The sequence below is a fragment of the Mustela nivalis genome (assembly GCF_964662115.1).
Source record: "Mustela nivalis genome assembly, chromosome: 20".
NCBI classification, from domain to species: Eukaryota; Metazoa; Chordata; class Mammalia; order Carnivora; family Mustelidae; genus Mustela; species Mustela nivalis.
The window spans coordinates 7,825,881-7,844,069 of NC_139039.1; the positions used below are offsets into that span (position 1 = coordinate 7,825,881).

Below are 18,189 nucleotides of genomic sequence, written 5' to 3' on the forward strand. Positions count from 1 at the left end.
TACTGTGTGGACGAAGACCACACTTGGGAGATGGCAGAACAGACGGACGGAGCCACGCCTGACTTCTGGACTGACATCTGGACCAGAGTGGCCTGCTGCTCTAGACCAACACACCTGAGACCTGTTATGTAAAAGGAATAGGCCATCTTTGTGCTACTCCCTACTGAGTCTCCTGGTGATAAGCAACCTCACCTCCTCCTTACAATACAACTTGTTTTGGGGTGTTTAGCATCTTCAATTCCCTTAGATGGCAATGTGGGAAGAACCTGCCTTCAATGTCATTCCACATCATTGTGAGAAAGATGACATTTGGGTTCTTTCCAAAATGCATCCTATATCACAGTGGTGTCTTTTTTCTTAAAGCCAGAAAATTGTCCAGCCGTGAGACTTGAGCCTGCCATGTGGATGAGGTGGTCGAACTACCCTGAATACAAGACTGGGCCCATCCTTCCCTCTCCCGTGATGATCTGAGTTGTAATACCACCTTTCCGGAAATTAGGGAGTCATGTCTTTAAACATGACAGGTGTGGATGAAAAGCTAAAGGGAAATGGAAGTCAACACTCGGTCTTCCAGGCAGAATGGATTTGGATATTGTATGAAGGATATAGTCTCTGCTTGAATTCTTCTTGAGTATTTCTTGGAAATGATATAACAAATCCAGAACTACTATATAATAAATATGAGTATTTTGCCAATTCAAAGGCTGAAATCATAATTGTCCCACATTTTATAAAGAAATTAATCACTGTTGTTCTTTGGCTTGAACTACAACCGGAGTTATTTCTGGTACTCACCCATAACATATTTTTTTAGAAACTGTTTTCATGCAGACTCATAGTCAGTCAGTCATTTTGTTGTATTATCTTACAGAAGTGCCATAAGTCTGGTCATCCTTACTGTTCTTCTCAGTACCTCATCATGTAAGATGTGGTAAGACTGTACGGATTTTCTACTTCCTTTTGCCAAGGCACAGATAACTACTGAGTAGAATGTATTTGCTTCAAATCATTTTCTGAACAGATAATAAGTCTAAATCTAATCATCTGCCCAAGATCTCACAGAACTACAGAAGTTTTTAGATGGAAAGGACCTTTGCCAAAGTCACTGAGCTGAATATCCTTGTTTCCAGATGGTCACCTGAGTCCCTGAGGCATTAGAGATTGCCCAAGGTGCGGTCAGGCACCAACGTTTGCCTGACTGGGACTTACATCTTTCTGGCGGAAAGTATAAATTCTAGGCTTTCTCCCCAAACCTAACAGATATACACATTTGGTATATGGAATAGAGATAAAACTCCATGCCCCACCCCCACAACAATCGCCTTATTTTATTTTTTTTTAAGTAGTTCCATGACTAGCATCGAGCCCATCATGTCACCCTCAAAAGCAACTTGAACTGTTTTATAAAACAAAGAATTTTTTTTTAAGATTTTATTTATTTATTTGACAGAGAGAGACACAGTGAGAGAGGGAACACAAGCAGAGGGAGTGGGAGACAGAAAAGCAGGCTTCCCGCAGAACAGGGAGCCCAGTGCTTGATCCCAGGACCCTGGGATCATGATCATGACCTGAACCGAAGGCAGATGCTTAGCGACTGAGCCACCCAGGTGCCCCAAGAATTTCTTTATACAAATAACATTGTGCTTTGTCTAAAAAGTATTTTAAATACCTTTAAGGGAAAATAATACATATGCTCATTATTTCATTCAATCACTCCACAGAGTTTACAAATGACAAAACAAATCCAGTCCTTGCCCACATGAGTATAGGCATTAGTGAGTTTAGGAAGCAAAGAAATAAATATGTAACTTACAAACTGTGAAGTGTGCTTTATCAGAACAGCACAGGGGCCAAGGTCAAGGCCAAGGGAAGTGGGGGGTTAGTGGAAATAAATCAGGGAGGGGACAGGCTGAGGTCCAAGGGATGGATGTGGGAAGTGTCAGGGTAACAGCGTCCTGGCAGATGAAAAAGGAGCCTCTGCTTCTGATAAGTGTAGCCAAAGCAAAGCGAGTGAGGGGCTGAACTGTCCAGATATTGTTGGTGGAGCAGGAAAGGCACAGGTTTCCAGGGGGATGGTGGGGGGCCTGCCGGAACATGGTCTTAAAAAGGTGAGTTTTTGATGACACACAAAAAAACAAAGATGAAAGATAAACTCACCCATAATTGTGCTTTTGATAAACCGCCACCGTTAAAATGTTGGTGAACAATATACCCTGTTCTTAGCTTTTTCAAGGCACATATGGCGTCAAATTATTTCTATTTTTCTAATTATTCTCTGTCGTTCCCGACTAGAAGTGGCTCCATGAACACAAAGCATCTTGCCTACCTTGCTGTGTCTGCGGATAAGACTTGACGACTGAATGAATAGACACAAACTTCCAAATACTCCTCTTAAAAATACACAAGCATGTACTTACAAGCATGGATAGACAGACAGGCAGACAGACAGATACTTTTACACACTGTGATTTAAATATCATACCACCCTGTGCTACAGGTGAGGACTTAATCCCTAACTTCTCCACTTTGCAGCTGGAACCCCACTCCCCCGGGGAGGAAGTGGGGACTGGGTTATGAAACCAGTGCCCTTCCTGACCCCGTTGAGCCCATGTTCTGCTCTCTCCCTCAGTTGCAGCAGCAAGCCTTCCCTTGTCTACCAACTTTTACACCATTTGTTCCCCATGGAGGGATCTTCAGGGGGTTTACTGTTCCTCATTATAAGTGCAACTGTGACAAACAACGCCACACATGTATTTTTTCACACAGAGACAATGATTTCTTAAGAGTTAAAACCCTAGATATGGGACTGTAGTGTCAAAACACATTTTAATATTTGGATGAATATAGCAAAACAGCCCTCCAGAAAGGCTGCACTAATTAACCTTTTTAAATGACGGTGTATGAGATAGCCTTGTCCCTCAACCTTAACCAACCGTGCATCTGAAATAATGGCAATTGGTTGGAAATGACATTGTTGGTTTTCTTTGAACACATTTGATCGCTAAAGGAAGTCTGAACACCCATTAATGTATTTATTGAACCAGTGGCTGACTCCCTTTCCTTCTTTCTTTGGTAAATGGAGTGTTTAAGTCCTTTGCCTTAAATCAGTAGTTCCTCCCAGTCCTGGGACCAGCAGCATCAGCTCTGCCTGGGAATTAGCAATGCAAATTCTCAAGACCCACTCTGAACCTGCCAAATTAGAAAACTTGGGGGTGGGGGAGGGGTAAAGGAGGTACAGCCTCTGTGTAGTCTCCAGTGCAAAACAGCCACATTGCAGACCCTCCCTCTCTACACAGGGTATAGGTCTCTAACTTCCAAACTAAAGACAAAAAAGCTTTTTGATCAACAGCAAATTCCATATTTCCTCCACAAAATGGTATTTGTGGACTGAATTGCACTTACCATTTCCTTTCATTCGAAATATTCTGAACTACCTCAACAGGACCCGGGAGCCCACTGCATAACCAGTACCAACCTCACAACAGTGCCCCGAGATGACACCTGTACTATCTGCCTAGACTCATGAACCCATTCTCTGAGCAAAAGTCCCATTTTCTTTGAGCAGCCACTCCCTCCCACGCTCAGGACCTGTGGTTTGGGTCTCCCGCTCCTGACGCAGGAGTGGGAGAGTGAGTCAGGCCTGACTAAACACCACAATCCACAGCCAGTCCCCTGACCGTCCCCCCCCACCACCACAGCCCACCCACATTTGGTTCTGCAAAAGGCACATAACCCAAGCCCATCCAACTTACGTCTCCTGACAACCTCTCTAAACTTGGTCACCACTATCTCTCCTGTTTCCTGTATCAAACCTGGGCCCTCTGACAGGATTCGGAAGAAAATCCAGCAACCAGAGGGAGGGAGACATGCTGAAAGCTGCCCACAGGAGCCACCTGTAGGAGAGATGGCCTTTACCATGGTAACTGCAGTATATTCAGCAGGAATCCTAGAGTGATGTCAGCAGACAGTATGTGCACAAATGTGACTCTGCACTGGGATTAGCCAACTTGATGGGCATTTTCATTAGTCATTGGCCTCTTGGTTCAATAATCCCTTTATTTAAGAAGCTCTGTAAGCCTCAAGTAATGACAGCTGGTAGACATATTTCCCAGGCTGGTGGATGCCAGGAAAGGATATGAGGAGTCTGTGTGGTAACATTCTTCAGCCTCATTCCAGGACTCCTGATACATCTGCTTGGTAAAAATTGGCCTCAGATGTTCCCAGGATTCATTCTCCCTCACCAGCACCACCAAGGGCCACATTTAAAGAAACTCCCTAACGCTCAGATATTATTAAAGTGTCCTCATGCTGGAATCTGTCTTTTCTCCCTATGGGGGTTGATTTCCTGCCCCTCAAATAAGATATTCAGAATTATCTTTAGTATCTACACTTGAATAAAATTAACTCATTCAAAACCATCTACTGAGTGCCTCTCAGCATGGGCCAGGCAGGCCAAAGGAACTGCTTATTCTCTCTGCAATCGACATACAGAGCAGGGACATTATAAACAGCATAATGCAAGGCACTGATTTGTTTCACACATCCCCAGCCTCTGCCTGACGAAAGTGGAGGAAAGCTCAAGTATGACCAAAAAAGGAAACCCCATGATTCAGCTTCCATAGAGGGTTTTCAAATGTGTGAAGGGGAAAAGTATGGGGGAGAGGAAGAAAAGAGGGAGGGAGGGAGGGAGGAAGGGAGGGAAGACCGAGCACGGTGACGTTGCTGATGGCAAAAGAGGAATGTGAGCCCAAGTCTCTGCTCCCCTCAAGATTATTCTGCTCCTGGGGAGCAATTTTCATGCTGATAAATAATGTAGCATCAAAAAACCTCTCTGCTTTGTACAGAACATGAAAAATCTGGAATTTGATACTGTCAGCCAGAGTATTCATACATACTCTATTCAAGACACAGACAGCCCTGAATACAGCTCTTCAGCTCAGCAGGGGAAACCACAGTCATCTGACATCTCTATGCCTGCGACTGTCACAGCTCTGGAAGGATGTGTGGGAAAATCAGCGCAAGCCACACAGGCCCATGTGTGTGTGTACACACACACATGCGCACACCCACACCCCACATACACACACCTCACACACACTGCACACATACAGCCACACACAGAGACCCACATACACGCACACCATACACAGATACATACGACAGAATCACACACACACACACACACAATTACTCCCATTCATTGTCACACACACACACCACACCCCTCCAGGAGGCGCTGTTCTCCAGTCCTCCCACCAGGGGGCGCCACCCACCATCCACACCTCCTCACACCCGTTTGGTACACACACAGAGACACACACATATACATAAACACGGGCACACGTAGCCCCCCCCCGTCACACGCATACACAGGCATATGCACTTCTCATACACCTCAGTCCTGACACAAGCCCCAGCCCCACTGACCATTCATTCATATAGGGATATGGAATCAATCAAATAAGACAATCATCAGGGGTATAAAAACAACTTCCACTTAAAAGAAAAAGACCATAAAACTGGGAAAGGACTGCAAAATGAGAAACACAAGGAGAAATTAAAAAGTGTAGGCCTAGGGAAACAAAGACTGAGAAAAAGAGATACTGAAAGCGCCAGTCAAGCTTGGATTTGGTTTTGTTTGGGTTTTGGTCTCTGAAATACATTCTTCAAAAGCTGGGCTAACCCCACTTCTTAGAAGGACAGGCATCCTGGAATGTTTATAGCAGCAATGTCTACAACAGCCAAACTATGGAAAGAACCTAGATGTTCATCAACAGATGAATGGATAAAGAAGATGTGGTATATATACAATGGAATACTATGCAGCCATCAAAAGAAATGAAATCTGGCCATTTGCAACGACCTGGATGGAACTAGAGGGTATTATGCTGAGCCAATAAGTGAATCAGAAAGACAATTATCATATGATCTTCCTGATATGAGGAATGTGAGAGGCAGAGTGGGGGGGGGGGGTTGGGGGTTGGTAAGGAAAAAAATCAAACAAGATGGGATCAGGAGGAGACAAACCGTAAGAGACTCTTAATCTCATGAAACAAACTGAGGGTTGCTGAGGGAAGGATGGTGTAGGGAGAGGGTGGTTGGGTTATGGACCTTGGGGAGGGTATGTGCTATGGTGAGTGCTGTGAAGTGTGTAAGCCTGACGATTCACAAACCTGTACCCCTGGGGCAAATAATACATTATATGTTAATAAAAATAATTAATTTTAAAAACAAAACACCAAAAAACAAAAGAGGAGGAGGAGGAGGAGAAGAATGGGCATCCTGCTGGGTGAGGGGGGCACTAGGGTCCCCTTCGCTCTCTGCAAATGAAACCTGCTCTACAGATTTGCCAGCCAGGAGCTACAGCAACCGCCAGGGGGCACCAGAAAGTTCTGTCTCACATTCAATCAACAAACAGTTTTTATTTGTTTTTTTTGTTTGTTTGTTTTTAAGATTTTATTTATTTGACAGGCAGAGATCACAAGTAGGCAGAGAGGCAGGCAGAGAGAGAGGAGGAAGCAAGCTCCCTGCTGAGCAGAGAGCCCGATGCGGGGCTCAATCCCAGGACCCTGGGATCATGACCTGAGCTGAAGGCAGAAGCTTTAACCCTCTGAGCCACCCACGCGCCCCAACAAACAGTTTTTAAAGAGAGTTTCTTCAAGGTTTGTATTTCCATGAATACAAAAAGTCACCATGAGTCCCCCCCGCCCCGTGTCAAAAACAGGGTGTTTCTCCTGCAATTCATCCCTTGCATACCAATGAACGATATATGAAGGAGAGGGAAGACTTCCAACTTCTCAGAAGCCACAAAAAAATAGGCTCAGAACCATGGGGTTTGGAGTGAAGAATGCACGCCCAGGAGAGTCAGGATCCCACCCAGCAGAAGGTAAAAGAAGTATGGAAGAATTCAATTTCATCCTCCCTCAGTCCCTGTGTTCCTTTCTCTGACATATACTATAAGTTGGTATCAGATGACTCTCATTTTATCCCCCCCAGCAAAGGAGTCTCCTGAAGAAACCATCTCACCTCAAACCAGCCGCCGCCAAGAACTAAGCGGATGGTGGATGGCGCCCCCTGGTGGGAGGACTTGAGAACAGCGCCTTCTACCTGGCAAGAAGCAGGTGAAAGAGGCCAGCTCCACACCTTCGTACCTCTCCCTCTCTTCCCTGCTGCTCCCCTCCCCCACGGCTGTTGTCAGCTACTTTTGAAATTTGGACACATCTCTTGGTCCTAATCTTGTCCTCAAGGGAGCTTTCCAACAACCACTTCAGGTATCAACTGTAAAGGTGGCCCATGTTCTTCAGAACTTGACTTGTGTTCCCAAATGTCATCACTACCGGCCACTGGACTTGTACCAGGAACCGCGGCTGCACTCACGAGGAACCAGTGGATGTGCGAGTTTGCGAAGGCAAAGTAAGGAATGGGGGAAGGGACTGGACTCAGAAATGCTTAAAAGGTGATGTCTCTCAGGTAAAATGTCAGTCATCTTCCCATCACTACTTCACGTCTAAGCCTAGGAGTTTTGTTTTCTCAAACCCCTATTTAAGAACAATTTTGATGTAGCCATAGAAACATAACATTTTGCAGTTGTTAGGAAAGCAAGACTCACAGACAAAAATAATTCTGCGGAGAAACCCAGGAAAAGCATTCTATCTGCTCTGTGTAAATGCAATAGAGTAAATGGGTATTTATCTACAGGATGGGCAGGACAGTGTTTCTCAAACATTTACTTTGCTGAAACTATGTTATCACCAGGGACCAAGCCATAAAAACTTATTTTCTAGCAGATAAACGGAAGCCTCTGCTGGTTAATGAGTTGCCTATGTGGCCAACTGACACTGGAAATGACTGGTAATTTTGTTTCTTCTGCTTCAGCGAGGTGCATTAGACTGAATCCCAGCTCCACAATTTACTGGCTCTTAACCTCCTCCAGGTTTCTTAACTTTGTCTAGGCCTCGGTTTATCTCACTGTAAAATTGAGATAATAATATCTACTTCATAGGGTATAGGAAAGGATATTTTTTTCAAACATTTATTTATTTTAAAGACAGAGTACATGAAAGCAGGGGAAAGGGCAGAGGGAGAGAGAGAATCTCAAGCAGACCCCTCCTAACCACAGACCCCAACGTGGGGCTCGATCCCACGACCCTGAGATCATGACCTGAGCTGAAACCAAGAGTTTCAGCTCAGGTCATGAAGTCAGGTCAAACCAAGACACTCAACTGACTGAGCCACCCAGGTGCCCCAGGTCTAGGAAAGGGTTAAACAAGATAATGCATTTGCTTCAGGATCCCTGACACTCCTAACTTTTATATATTGTATATATGTGTATTTTCATTTGGAAAAAGTCGACATTTTTAATAGGTTTACATGACATTTTATCATATTACCAAGGGATCTGTGATCCAAAGGAGTTTTAAGAGCTGGTGCTCGAGAGTACAGCATCTTTGTAAGATTCCTACGGGCTCTCATCCTTACCAGTGACATACCACGCTGTTGGGCTTTTATGGGGACTTATGGTAGGAGACAAATGTGTGAGTTAAATTAGAAACAGAACTAGCCTGCTTTCAGAAAATAGATATGACTCCAAAGTTTCTGAGCAATACCCCTAAATTTAAGCAAGTCAAATATGATTTCTTTTGCCTACAATTGTTATTAATAGCATTTGCAGCAGGCACACCACAAGATTGGTCAAAGCAAAATTATACTATGTCCAGGCAATATATATATATATTCTCCACAGTATCCTTAGCATTGAGAATTCTGAAAATGAAGAAATGTCAGTGTGAGAAATGCTCTTACTCTCTGGACTTACCAAGTCTCTACAGGTAGAAGAGCTGGCAGATCAAGGATGAGTAGAGAATAGTGGTTAATCATTTGCCATTCCTTATATAAACCCACAAGGACTTTATATCATATTACCATGAAATATAAAGTCTAGACTGTCCAAGGAAAGTGTGTGACAGCATGCAGATGACCTGAGGATCTGAAGGCACTACTGTTTCCAAACAGGAAGATAAACTTTTTAAAATGAAACCTTCAGGGGCGCCTGGGTGGCTCAGTGGGCTGAGCCTCTGCCTTCCGCTCAAGTCATGATCTCAGGGTCCTGGGATGGAGCCCCGCATAGGGCTCTCGGCTCAGCAAGGAGCCTGCTTCCCGTTCTCTCTCCTACCTCTCTGCCTACTTGTGATCTCCCTCTCTGTCAGATAAATAAATAAAATCTTAAAAAAATAATAACAAAATAAAATGAAACCTTCAAATGAACCACAGATTGACCTACATCAGTGTAAAATCTATGAAAAAAGCTCAATTGTGAATATTCTTTTTTCCCAAGTTCCACATATGCCCCCCGCCTCCATTCCCAAAGTTATCTCTACTCTCCTCTGACTCTCTGGCAAATGTCTTGCCTCCCAAATTATGAATGAATACTCAGATTTTAAATATTTAAAAATGCATTTCTCTGCTCATGTAAATTCCTACATAAATAATAAATAATATTCACAGGGCCTGAACACAAGAAGGTAGTCAGTTAATATTTGTTGAATGGATAAAAATGGAAAGAGAAAAACCAACAAGTGTTAAACAGAAGGAGCGAGAGGTTATAATACTCAATTTTAAAAAAATATTTTATTTTAATTTACTTATTTCAGAGAGAGAGAGAGATAGTGACAGAAATAGCAAGAGAGACCATAAGCAGGGAGAAGAGGGAGAAGCAGGCTCCCAATGAGCAGGAGGCCTGATGTGGGGCTTGATCCCAGGACTCTGGGATCGTGACCTGAGCCAAAGGCAAATGCTTAACCGACTAAGCCACCCAGGCGCCCCTAATACTCAATTTTTAAAATGGTATTACAACCTGTGGGAAAGGAGGGATTATTTAAAGCAGATTTTCCTCAATTTACAAAGGGTTACGTCCTGAAGAACCCATTATAAGTTGAAAACATCATTAAGTCAAAAATGCATATCCCTAAACTATGGAACAGCACAGCTTAGCCTAGTCAACCTTAAATGTGCTCCGAACACTCACATTAGCCTACAGCTGGGCAAAATCCCCTAACACAAAGCTTACTTCATAATAAAGCATTGAACATCTCCTGTGACTGACTGAACAGTGGACTGACAGAGAGAACCAGAAGGGTGGTCCGCATAGGCATAGTCTACCCTCGTGATCGTGGGGCTGATCGAGGCCTGGGGCTCCCTGATGCAACCCAACATCATCACAGAGGATCATCTTGCCTAAGGCGGGCCTGGGAAAGCACCAAAACCCAAAACTCGAAGTATGGTTTCTACTGGACATATGTGACACCACCATCAACTTGAAAAATCCTAAGTCAAACCATAGTAAATCAGGGACTGTCTCTACTTAAGACTAGTACTGGAGTAACTGGCTAGCTTTTTTGAAAACAACAAACAACAAAAACATTAAAGCCTTACCTTCACTAATAGTCTAGAAATTTCAGATAGAGTTAATGGCGTATTAAAAAGAAAACTACAAGAAGAAAATAGTTATCTCATCTTGGGATAGGGAAGAACTTACTAGGCATAAAAGCAGTGGAAGAAACCCTACAGGAAAACATGATAGGTTTATTTATATTAAAAAGTAACAGGACTACTAAACGTAATGTGGTATTCTGAATGGGATTCTGCAATAGAAAAAGACTGTAAGTTTAGGCTGCATTCATTCGTTCACTCATTTTAAAGATTTTATGCATTTGTCAGAGAGAGAGAGCTCGAGCGAGCGCACAAGCGGGGGGAACATCAGGCCAAGGGAGAAGCAGGCCCCCTGGTGAGCAAGAAGCTTGACCCGAGACTCGATCCCAGGATCCTGGGATCATGACCTAAAAGGAAGGCAGACAGTTAACTGAATAATCACGAATTATGTCATCGTGAATTATGACATTTTCACACAATAAAAATAACTTATATAAAAAAAGAAAAAGGATATCAGATAAGAACTAAGTAAATCTGTATAAAGACAGATTTGTTAATATATCAGCTATGGTTCCATGAATTATAACAAATACTATACTAATATGAGATACTGATAATAGGGAGACTCTGTGTGGGATCTATAGGAACTCTCAGTAAGTCTGTTGAATTTTTCTGTAAATCTAAAACTGTTCTAAAATAAAAAGTTAATTTAGAAAATACCTTGCCCTTGAGGCACCTGGGTGGTTCAGCTGGTTAAGCATCAGACTCTTGGTTTAAGGCTCAGGTCATGATCTCAGGGTTGTGAGACCCTGTGTTGGGCTTTGTGCTCAGCAGGGAGTATTTTCCGAGACTCTCTCGCGCTCTCTCTCTCTTTCTTCCCCCACCCCCACGCACGAGTGCATGCTCTCTCTCAAATAAATAAACAAACAAATCTTTAAAAACACCTCCCCTTCCAGGGGCGCCTGGGTGGCTCAGTGGGTTAAAGCCTCTGCCTTTGGCTCAGGTCATGATCTCAGGGTCCTGGAATCAAGCCCTGCATTGGGCTCTCTGCTCAGCGGGGAGCTTGCTTCCCTTCCTATCTCTCTGCCTGCCTCTCTGCCTACATGTGATCTTTGTCAAATAAATAAATAAAAATCTTTTAAAAAATAAAAAAGATTAAAAAAAAAAAACCTCCTCTTCAAAACAACAAAAAAATGGTGGACAAGGGTTATTAGATTTGTATGACATAACAGCTAGGCATATAAATCTCTGGATTCAGGCTGTCTAGGTTTAAATTTCAATTTTAGCACTCATTAGCTGTGAGACCTCGGGCAAATTGTTAAATCTCTCATGTATAAAATAGGAATTTAAAATCGTACTTACTTTATAGGACTATTTTGAGAATCATGTAAGTTAATGTATGTTAAGACATTAACATTCTCCTTACACACAGCAAGCACTCAATAGATGTTAGCTGACCTCATCATATAAAGAACCCTCACAATTAAATATGAAAAATATTAGTACTTCAGTACAAATTGGTTAACAGAAATAAATTAAAAATTACAGTTGGCTAATAACATATGGAAAAAAGTCCACTCTCACTGATAATGGACACAAAAATTAAATCAAGATTATATATTTTTTTCTTATCAAACTGGCAAAGATTCAAAATGATAGTGCCTAGCATTGGAAAGGATATTATACTGCTGAGGAGGGGGAAGGAGTGTAATCAATACTAGATTGGGGGCGATAATTTGGCAATATACAGTAATATATATAACATATAACAAAACATTCAGAATGTTCACATTCTTTGATCCTATAATTAAACTTCTAGGAAAGTATCCTAAGTCATTAATCAAAGATGTACAATGAATTATAAGGATATTTACTAACTGTGTTATTTACATGGGCAAGAACAGTTATCAACCTAAATGTCAACCATTTAGGAAAAAATTGAATAAACTATGGTACATGTAGATAATGTACCCTCTCAGTATAATGATACAGAGAAATATTAATAAAGTTAAGTGGGGTTACACAGTGTAACCCCACTTTTGAAAAATATATTTACTGGGAAAAAAAGAGAGAGTAATATGTACCAAGATATTAACAGTCATCTCTGGGTAATGAAATTATGAATGATTTATTTTCTTTATAGATTTCTGGGTCCGGTACATGTTACAACAAGGACGAACCTTGAGGACATGATGCTGAGTTAAGTAGGCCAGACACCAAAGAACAAATACTGTGTGCTTCCAGTTATAGGAGGGACCCAGAATAGGCAATAGAGACAGAAAGCAGAATAAAGGTTACCAGTGGCTAGGAGAGGGGAGGATGAGAAGTTATTGCTTAATGGGTGCAGAGTTTCTGTCTGGGATGCCAAGAAAGGCCTGGAAATGGGTGTTTGTGATGGTCACACAACACTGTGAACATACTTAATGCCACTTCATTTTAAGTGTACACTTAAAAATGATTTAAATGGTCAATTTTATGTTACGTGTATTTCACCATAAGAAAAAGAAAAAATCCCACGAGAGCCTAAGTGAGCTTCCTCAGAGGATGGGCCTCCACGTCCTGTGGCCATTTGAATGCGACCAGTTCATCTCCTGACCTTGGGTTAACAAATTCTTGCACCCTGCAGCCCACTGTCTACAAACCAACTCGGACATTACACCTCCTGGCTGGGCTCAGAGCCGAACTCGAAGCTGGATCCCCAAGTTCACAAGCTGAGCCGAACTCAAGAGTTGGACGCTTAACCAAATGAGCCACCCAGGTGCCCCTTCTCTTCTCGATTTTTAGTACAAACATGTACCAGCTGGGAGAAGCTGTTGGGGGGAAGTGGGGGTGGGGCACAGTTGGCCACAGAATTGAAAAGAGGGAAGAAATTGTGGAACAAAACTATACCTCAACCTCCTTAGAGTTTCAATCCTTGATAGACCAACTACTTTATCTTTTAATGATTTTTCAGAAGATTTTTCTTCCCTTATTAACCTTGTTACTATCTGAATTACCCCCAGGGTCTAGAAGTTGTGATCACTAAACTCAACATATACACACAAATAATCCCCTTGTTTTTCCAATTCTGACCATTTCCTTTTGTGCTGGCCTCACAGGGAATGGGGCCATTTAAACATGGGTATTTAAAAAATATCTATAGCAATTGGGAACTTAAATATTTTTTTAAAAGATTTTATTTATTTATTCGACAGAGAGAGATCACAAGTAGGCAGAGAGGCAGGCAGAGAGAGAGAGAGGGAGGAGGAAGCAGGCTCCCTGCCAAGCAGAGAGCCCAATGCAGGACTTGATCCCAGGACCCTGAGATCATGACCTGAGCCGTAGGCAGAGGCTTAACCCACTGAGCCACCGAGGCGCCCCGGGAACTTAAATATTTTTAATGACAAGAAAAATTGCAATGGTTTTCAGAAATATTATTTCCCAAATTTACTTATTTTGAGTCCTGTGTTTCTAAAACCTCAAAGCCAGAGCTTCCTTTTCAGGTCAAGAACATCTGTCCCACGGTGACTTGCCCATCAAGAGGCACTTGAGTTTAATTGTTGCTGATTTTGCAATTCACTAGAACCTTGTAGAACCTGTAATTAATTCATGTGATCAGGAAGGCCCATGGCAAAACCACTCCAGACCTTAGAAACTCCTCCTAACAGTGCCACTGTCCTATCCCATGATGATGTCCAAATGCAAACAAAGATTGGTCTAGAAATTCAGTAAGGATTGACAGCAGGTGCATATCTTGCATTCCAGGCAGACAAGTTCAACAAGCTGTAGTTGAATTAGTCACACGCTGGATTCCCTAATGAATAACAGGCTCTCTTTATGTCATTCTTCAAATCTCTCCACAAATCTGCCAAAAGCAACCACCTAAGGAATCAGAGGTTTCAAACATCTCACCAAACGGCCATATTCCCAAACACACATCTGTCCTCTGAATAGTGCTCTTTCTGGAAAATGTAAATTAACTGAGAAAAAAAAAAAGATTAACTCAAGAGAACTTGCTTCTTTTCTAAGAGGCCTTGCTGAACTAGGACACACGTCAACCTTCCCTTCAGAAAAGACCCTGCCTTCTTCAAAAATGTATATCCCAAAGAGCCCAGCCATAACCTCTGGTTTATAGGTGCATTTACATAGAAACATTATAATAACTCAGGTAGGGGCTCTTAGCAAGTACTATGTGCTGCCCTGATATATACATCTGTTAACAGTAGTTAACAGCTACTGGCATTTTACTTATTTAATTATTTATTTTTTAAAGATTTATTGGAGAGCACATGCATCCACACAAGGTGCGGGGGGGGGGGGGTGGCGGTTGTTGCAGAGGGAAAGAATCTCAAGCTGACTCTGGGCTTGACCTCACAACCCTGAGATCACCACCTGAGCCAAAATCAAGAGTGGATCCTCAACAGACCGAATGACGCAGGTGCCCCACGATTACTGGCATGTTAAAGATGTAGAAATTCTGCCCCACAGAAGAATTAAGTGATTGTTTTCCGAGGCTTCCCAAGCTAAGCTAGTAGGCGAGCTAGCTGGGATGCCCACCCAGGTCTGCCTCGCTTGACAGGTTCTGTTCCTAATCACCACATCGTGCAGCCTCCCTGAAAAAATGAAGTAAAATCTCCCCTGCTTCTCACCAAAGTCAGCAATTTTGTTTCCTTGGGTTTGGGGAAGGTAGACAGCTACAATTTTTAATTGTAATGAGCATAATCTTAAAATTGGGCATTTCTTCAGCCAGATTGTACACAGGAACTCAGTAAAACAAACAAACAAACAAACGCCAGACATTTCTTTTCATGTACATCCATACTTCTTTATATTTCATGACAGAGTTCTGCTATTAGGGATTTATCTGGTTAATTTTAATACTTGATTAAATTATTCTGCAATATTAATGGTGACCATCCTGAAACATAATTTCTCCCTCGAAAGACAAAGGCCTGTAGTAACGCTTTCCTTCTGGGATTTTCATGTATTTATTTATTTTTTTAAGGAACAATAGATGTTGAAAATGCAACTGAAAAGGCTTGAGTAGGAGACTTCCTTGAGGTCAGTGTTATCCAGGACAGCCACATGTCCGGCAGGAAATCTGCGGCCGGGTGACATTAACAATGAATGCCCCACTATCTCAGACCCTGTAGAGACTTGTGGCTTCTATAGCTAAATAAGGCAGGGCTTGGATAAAGGGCATACTTTTAGCTTTTCATATTACAGGAATGGAGTCTCATATTTCTAGTCTTTGACCTGGTGCACACCAAGTGGTTTGCAGTGTGGTCTGCACAATCTGGGACCTAATAATCCTGTCACTGCCTACAAGAGTTTATGTGCTTCTTAATGTATTCAGTTAAGTAGAGAAGGACATCTCTGGGCTGTATTCCCAGGTGAAGAGCAAAAATTGGTTTTATGTTGATCATATTTAGGCCAGCTTTGCTAAATATCTAAGGTCCACGTAAGAACCTCACTGGAAGAGAGATCTTCTCTATCTATTGCTAAGTCACTGGCTAATCTAACAATCAAATTCCTCACCCTAGCCACTGAACCTTACAAGGGAAGCACGGAGTTCAACATGCTAGCAGTGAATGATTCCAATATTTACTTTCAAATTACACAGTAAACATGTTCACAAAGATTAAATAGTCAACTTTTATCCTTGGCTAAAACAATATATTACTTAGAGATAAACTTAGAGATATTTATATTGCTTAGAGATAACTTGTCTTTCATATATACCTGATTTTATGTCATCTTCAGAACAGCATGTGAAGCAGACGTTGTTTTCACTCCCATTTTACAAATAAGGAAACAGACACAGAGAAGTTAAGAAAGAGATAATTGCTCCTAGATAATTCTAGGAGCATAGCCTAGAATTAAACCCAGGGCTCTATGCTTCCAGAACTCTTAACTTCATCTCAATCTTACACTGCTGCTTGTGTTCGCTTTTTATTTCTTTTTATTATTTTTTTTAAAGATTTTTATTTATTTATTTAACAGACAGAGATCACAAGTAGGCAGAGAAGCAGGCAGAGAGAGAGGAGGAAGCAGGCTCCCAGCTGAGCAGAGAGCCCGATGTGGGCCTCGATCCCAGGACCCTGGGATCATGACCTGAGCCGAAGGCAGAGGCTTTAACCCACTGAGCCACCCCGGTGCCCTGTGTTCGCTTTTTAAAAGGTTAAATTGACTTTGTCAATTTCCTCTTTGTAGGTACTAAGCATGGCTAATTCAGGTTTCTCCCTTATTCAGGAAGAATTAAAGAAAAAAAGTGAGATGTATTCTGCCAGCTGAAACAAAAGTTGGCTTCCTAAGATAGCCTTAACTCTCCTGTGGAAGGCAGCTGCAAGAGTTCTAGAGTCAACCAACCTGAGCTCACCACTTTCTAGCTGTGTGACCTTGGACAAGTCACTTAATCTCTCCGCCCTTCAGTTTTCTCAGCAGTAAAATGAGGGCAATGAGAGAAACTAACTGGATGTTCTTGGGGATTAAATAATAGAGTAAGTGTTTTGCACATTTTACACGCTGGATAATTCTCAGCTATCTATATGATTAATAAGCTTCCTGAACTAAGTTCGGTAACCATAAACATCAGGAGGCATAACTAACATGTCTGTCATATGGAAATTCAGAAAGCTACTTTGCCTCGGAAAGAGCACCAAAAAGATAACCAAAGAACGACCAAAAGCCCTCCCAGGGCCCAGGCTACACATGGGAAGCCTAAGTGTATCTTTCTCAAATGAAAAAAACTTCATCATTGGCTGAATTAAAATACAGTATGGATTTCTCAACATGACCTCACCTCCAAGATACAGACGCGTTCTAAAATTATTTTAAATTAAAAGCTTAATGATTGTTGGGTTCCCAAGGAGCTCTCAGTGCATCCTCTCTGGAGAGAAGCAGGGCTACCTTTCCAACCCGGCAGCTAACTTGCTCTAAATCACGTTCTCTAAAAATGTTCCTTCGCAGCTTGCATTTCAGTTACTTGGTGTCCCCAATTGTTTTTGTCCCAGAACAAAAGCCTAATTGCTGCTGCTACAATACAGCCCTTTTTCTGAGATCATCATGAGGGAACAAGAGAGGGAGTTCTTAGGAGCAGCAAGCACTGCATCCGAATTCCGGGACTCCGAAGGCCCGCACTGACTGGCCAGGTCACCGGAGCCTCGAGCTCCTTTCTGATTATCTCCACCCCGCTGCAAATAGCTGTCTCGAGAATACTTCGGAACCCTTTAGGACACGTGTGTTTTCCTGCTTGGACGAATTCGGGAAAATTCGGGGTCCCCTTCTCCCACCCGCGCAGCGTGAACAGGCGCAGAGCAGCGGCCCCGCCTGGGAGCGACTGTGTCGCGGTGGGGTCGTGGCCGGGCGCCCCGGGACCCCGCAGGGCCAGGCTCGGGGCGGGACGTCCCACCAGGCCCACCCCGGAGCCCCCGGTCCCCGCAGGCGCGGGCGGGAGCCCCAGCTTCCCAACCCTCAGGGGCAGGCGCCGTGCGCTCGCATCCCGGGCTGGCACGCAAACCCCCAACGGCGACCCCGGGGAGGGCTCGGGACTCACGCGCTCTCTCGGGTTGTCGGGGGCTTGTCCCCGGCCGGCTCGCGGCCCCGCGGGCTCTGAGAGTGCGCGCCTCCCATAGCTCGGAGCTCGGCGCCCTGGCTGCGCCCGCCCGTGCTTCGCGGCGCGCCGGCCGGACCCGACCCTGGGCGGGGAGGAGGCGGCAGGGCGGGGGAGGAAGGGTGGGGCGGTGGCGTGGTGGGGCTGTGGGGCGGGCGGGTGGCGGGGAG

General features: G+C 43.4%; 1 protein-coding gene and 1 long non-coding RNA gene across 15 annotated transcripts in view; both read right to left on the bottom strand.

The window, feature by feature from the left end:
* Positions 1 to 18,163, bottom strand: part of TACC1 (transforming acidic coiled-coil containing protein 1) — an 86,640-nt gene extending 68,477 nt beyond the window's left edge. For 6 of the 14 annotated variants that reach the window (XM_082715349.1, XM_082715348.1, XM_082715356.1 and 3 more), the window contains exon 1: positions 17,963 to 18,088. Coding sequence is in view for 4 of the 14 variants with exons in the window: in XM_082715353.1 (XP_082571479.1) it covers positions 17,963 to 18,039 (77 nt within the window). In the remaining 10 variants the exon portion in view is untranslated. Of the gene's footprint in view, positions 1 to 17,962 lie in introns of all 14 variants that reach the window. The other 8 variants (XM_082715358.1, XM_082715359.1, XM_082715347.1 and 5 more) reach the window with 8 other exon arrangements.
* Positions 10,679 to 11,520, bottom strand: LOC309855258. Its single transcript, XR_014306700.1, has 2 exons — positions 11,373 to 11,520; positions 10,679 to 10,835 (listed from the first exon to the last, which is right to left on the bottom strand). It is a non-coding gene; the product is annotated as an uncharacterized lncRNA (long non-coding RNA).
* Positions 18,164 to 18,189: the final 26 nt, after the last annotated feature.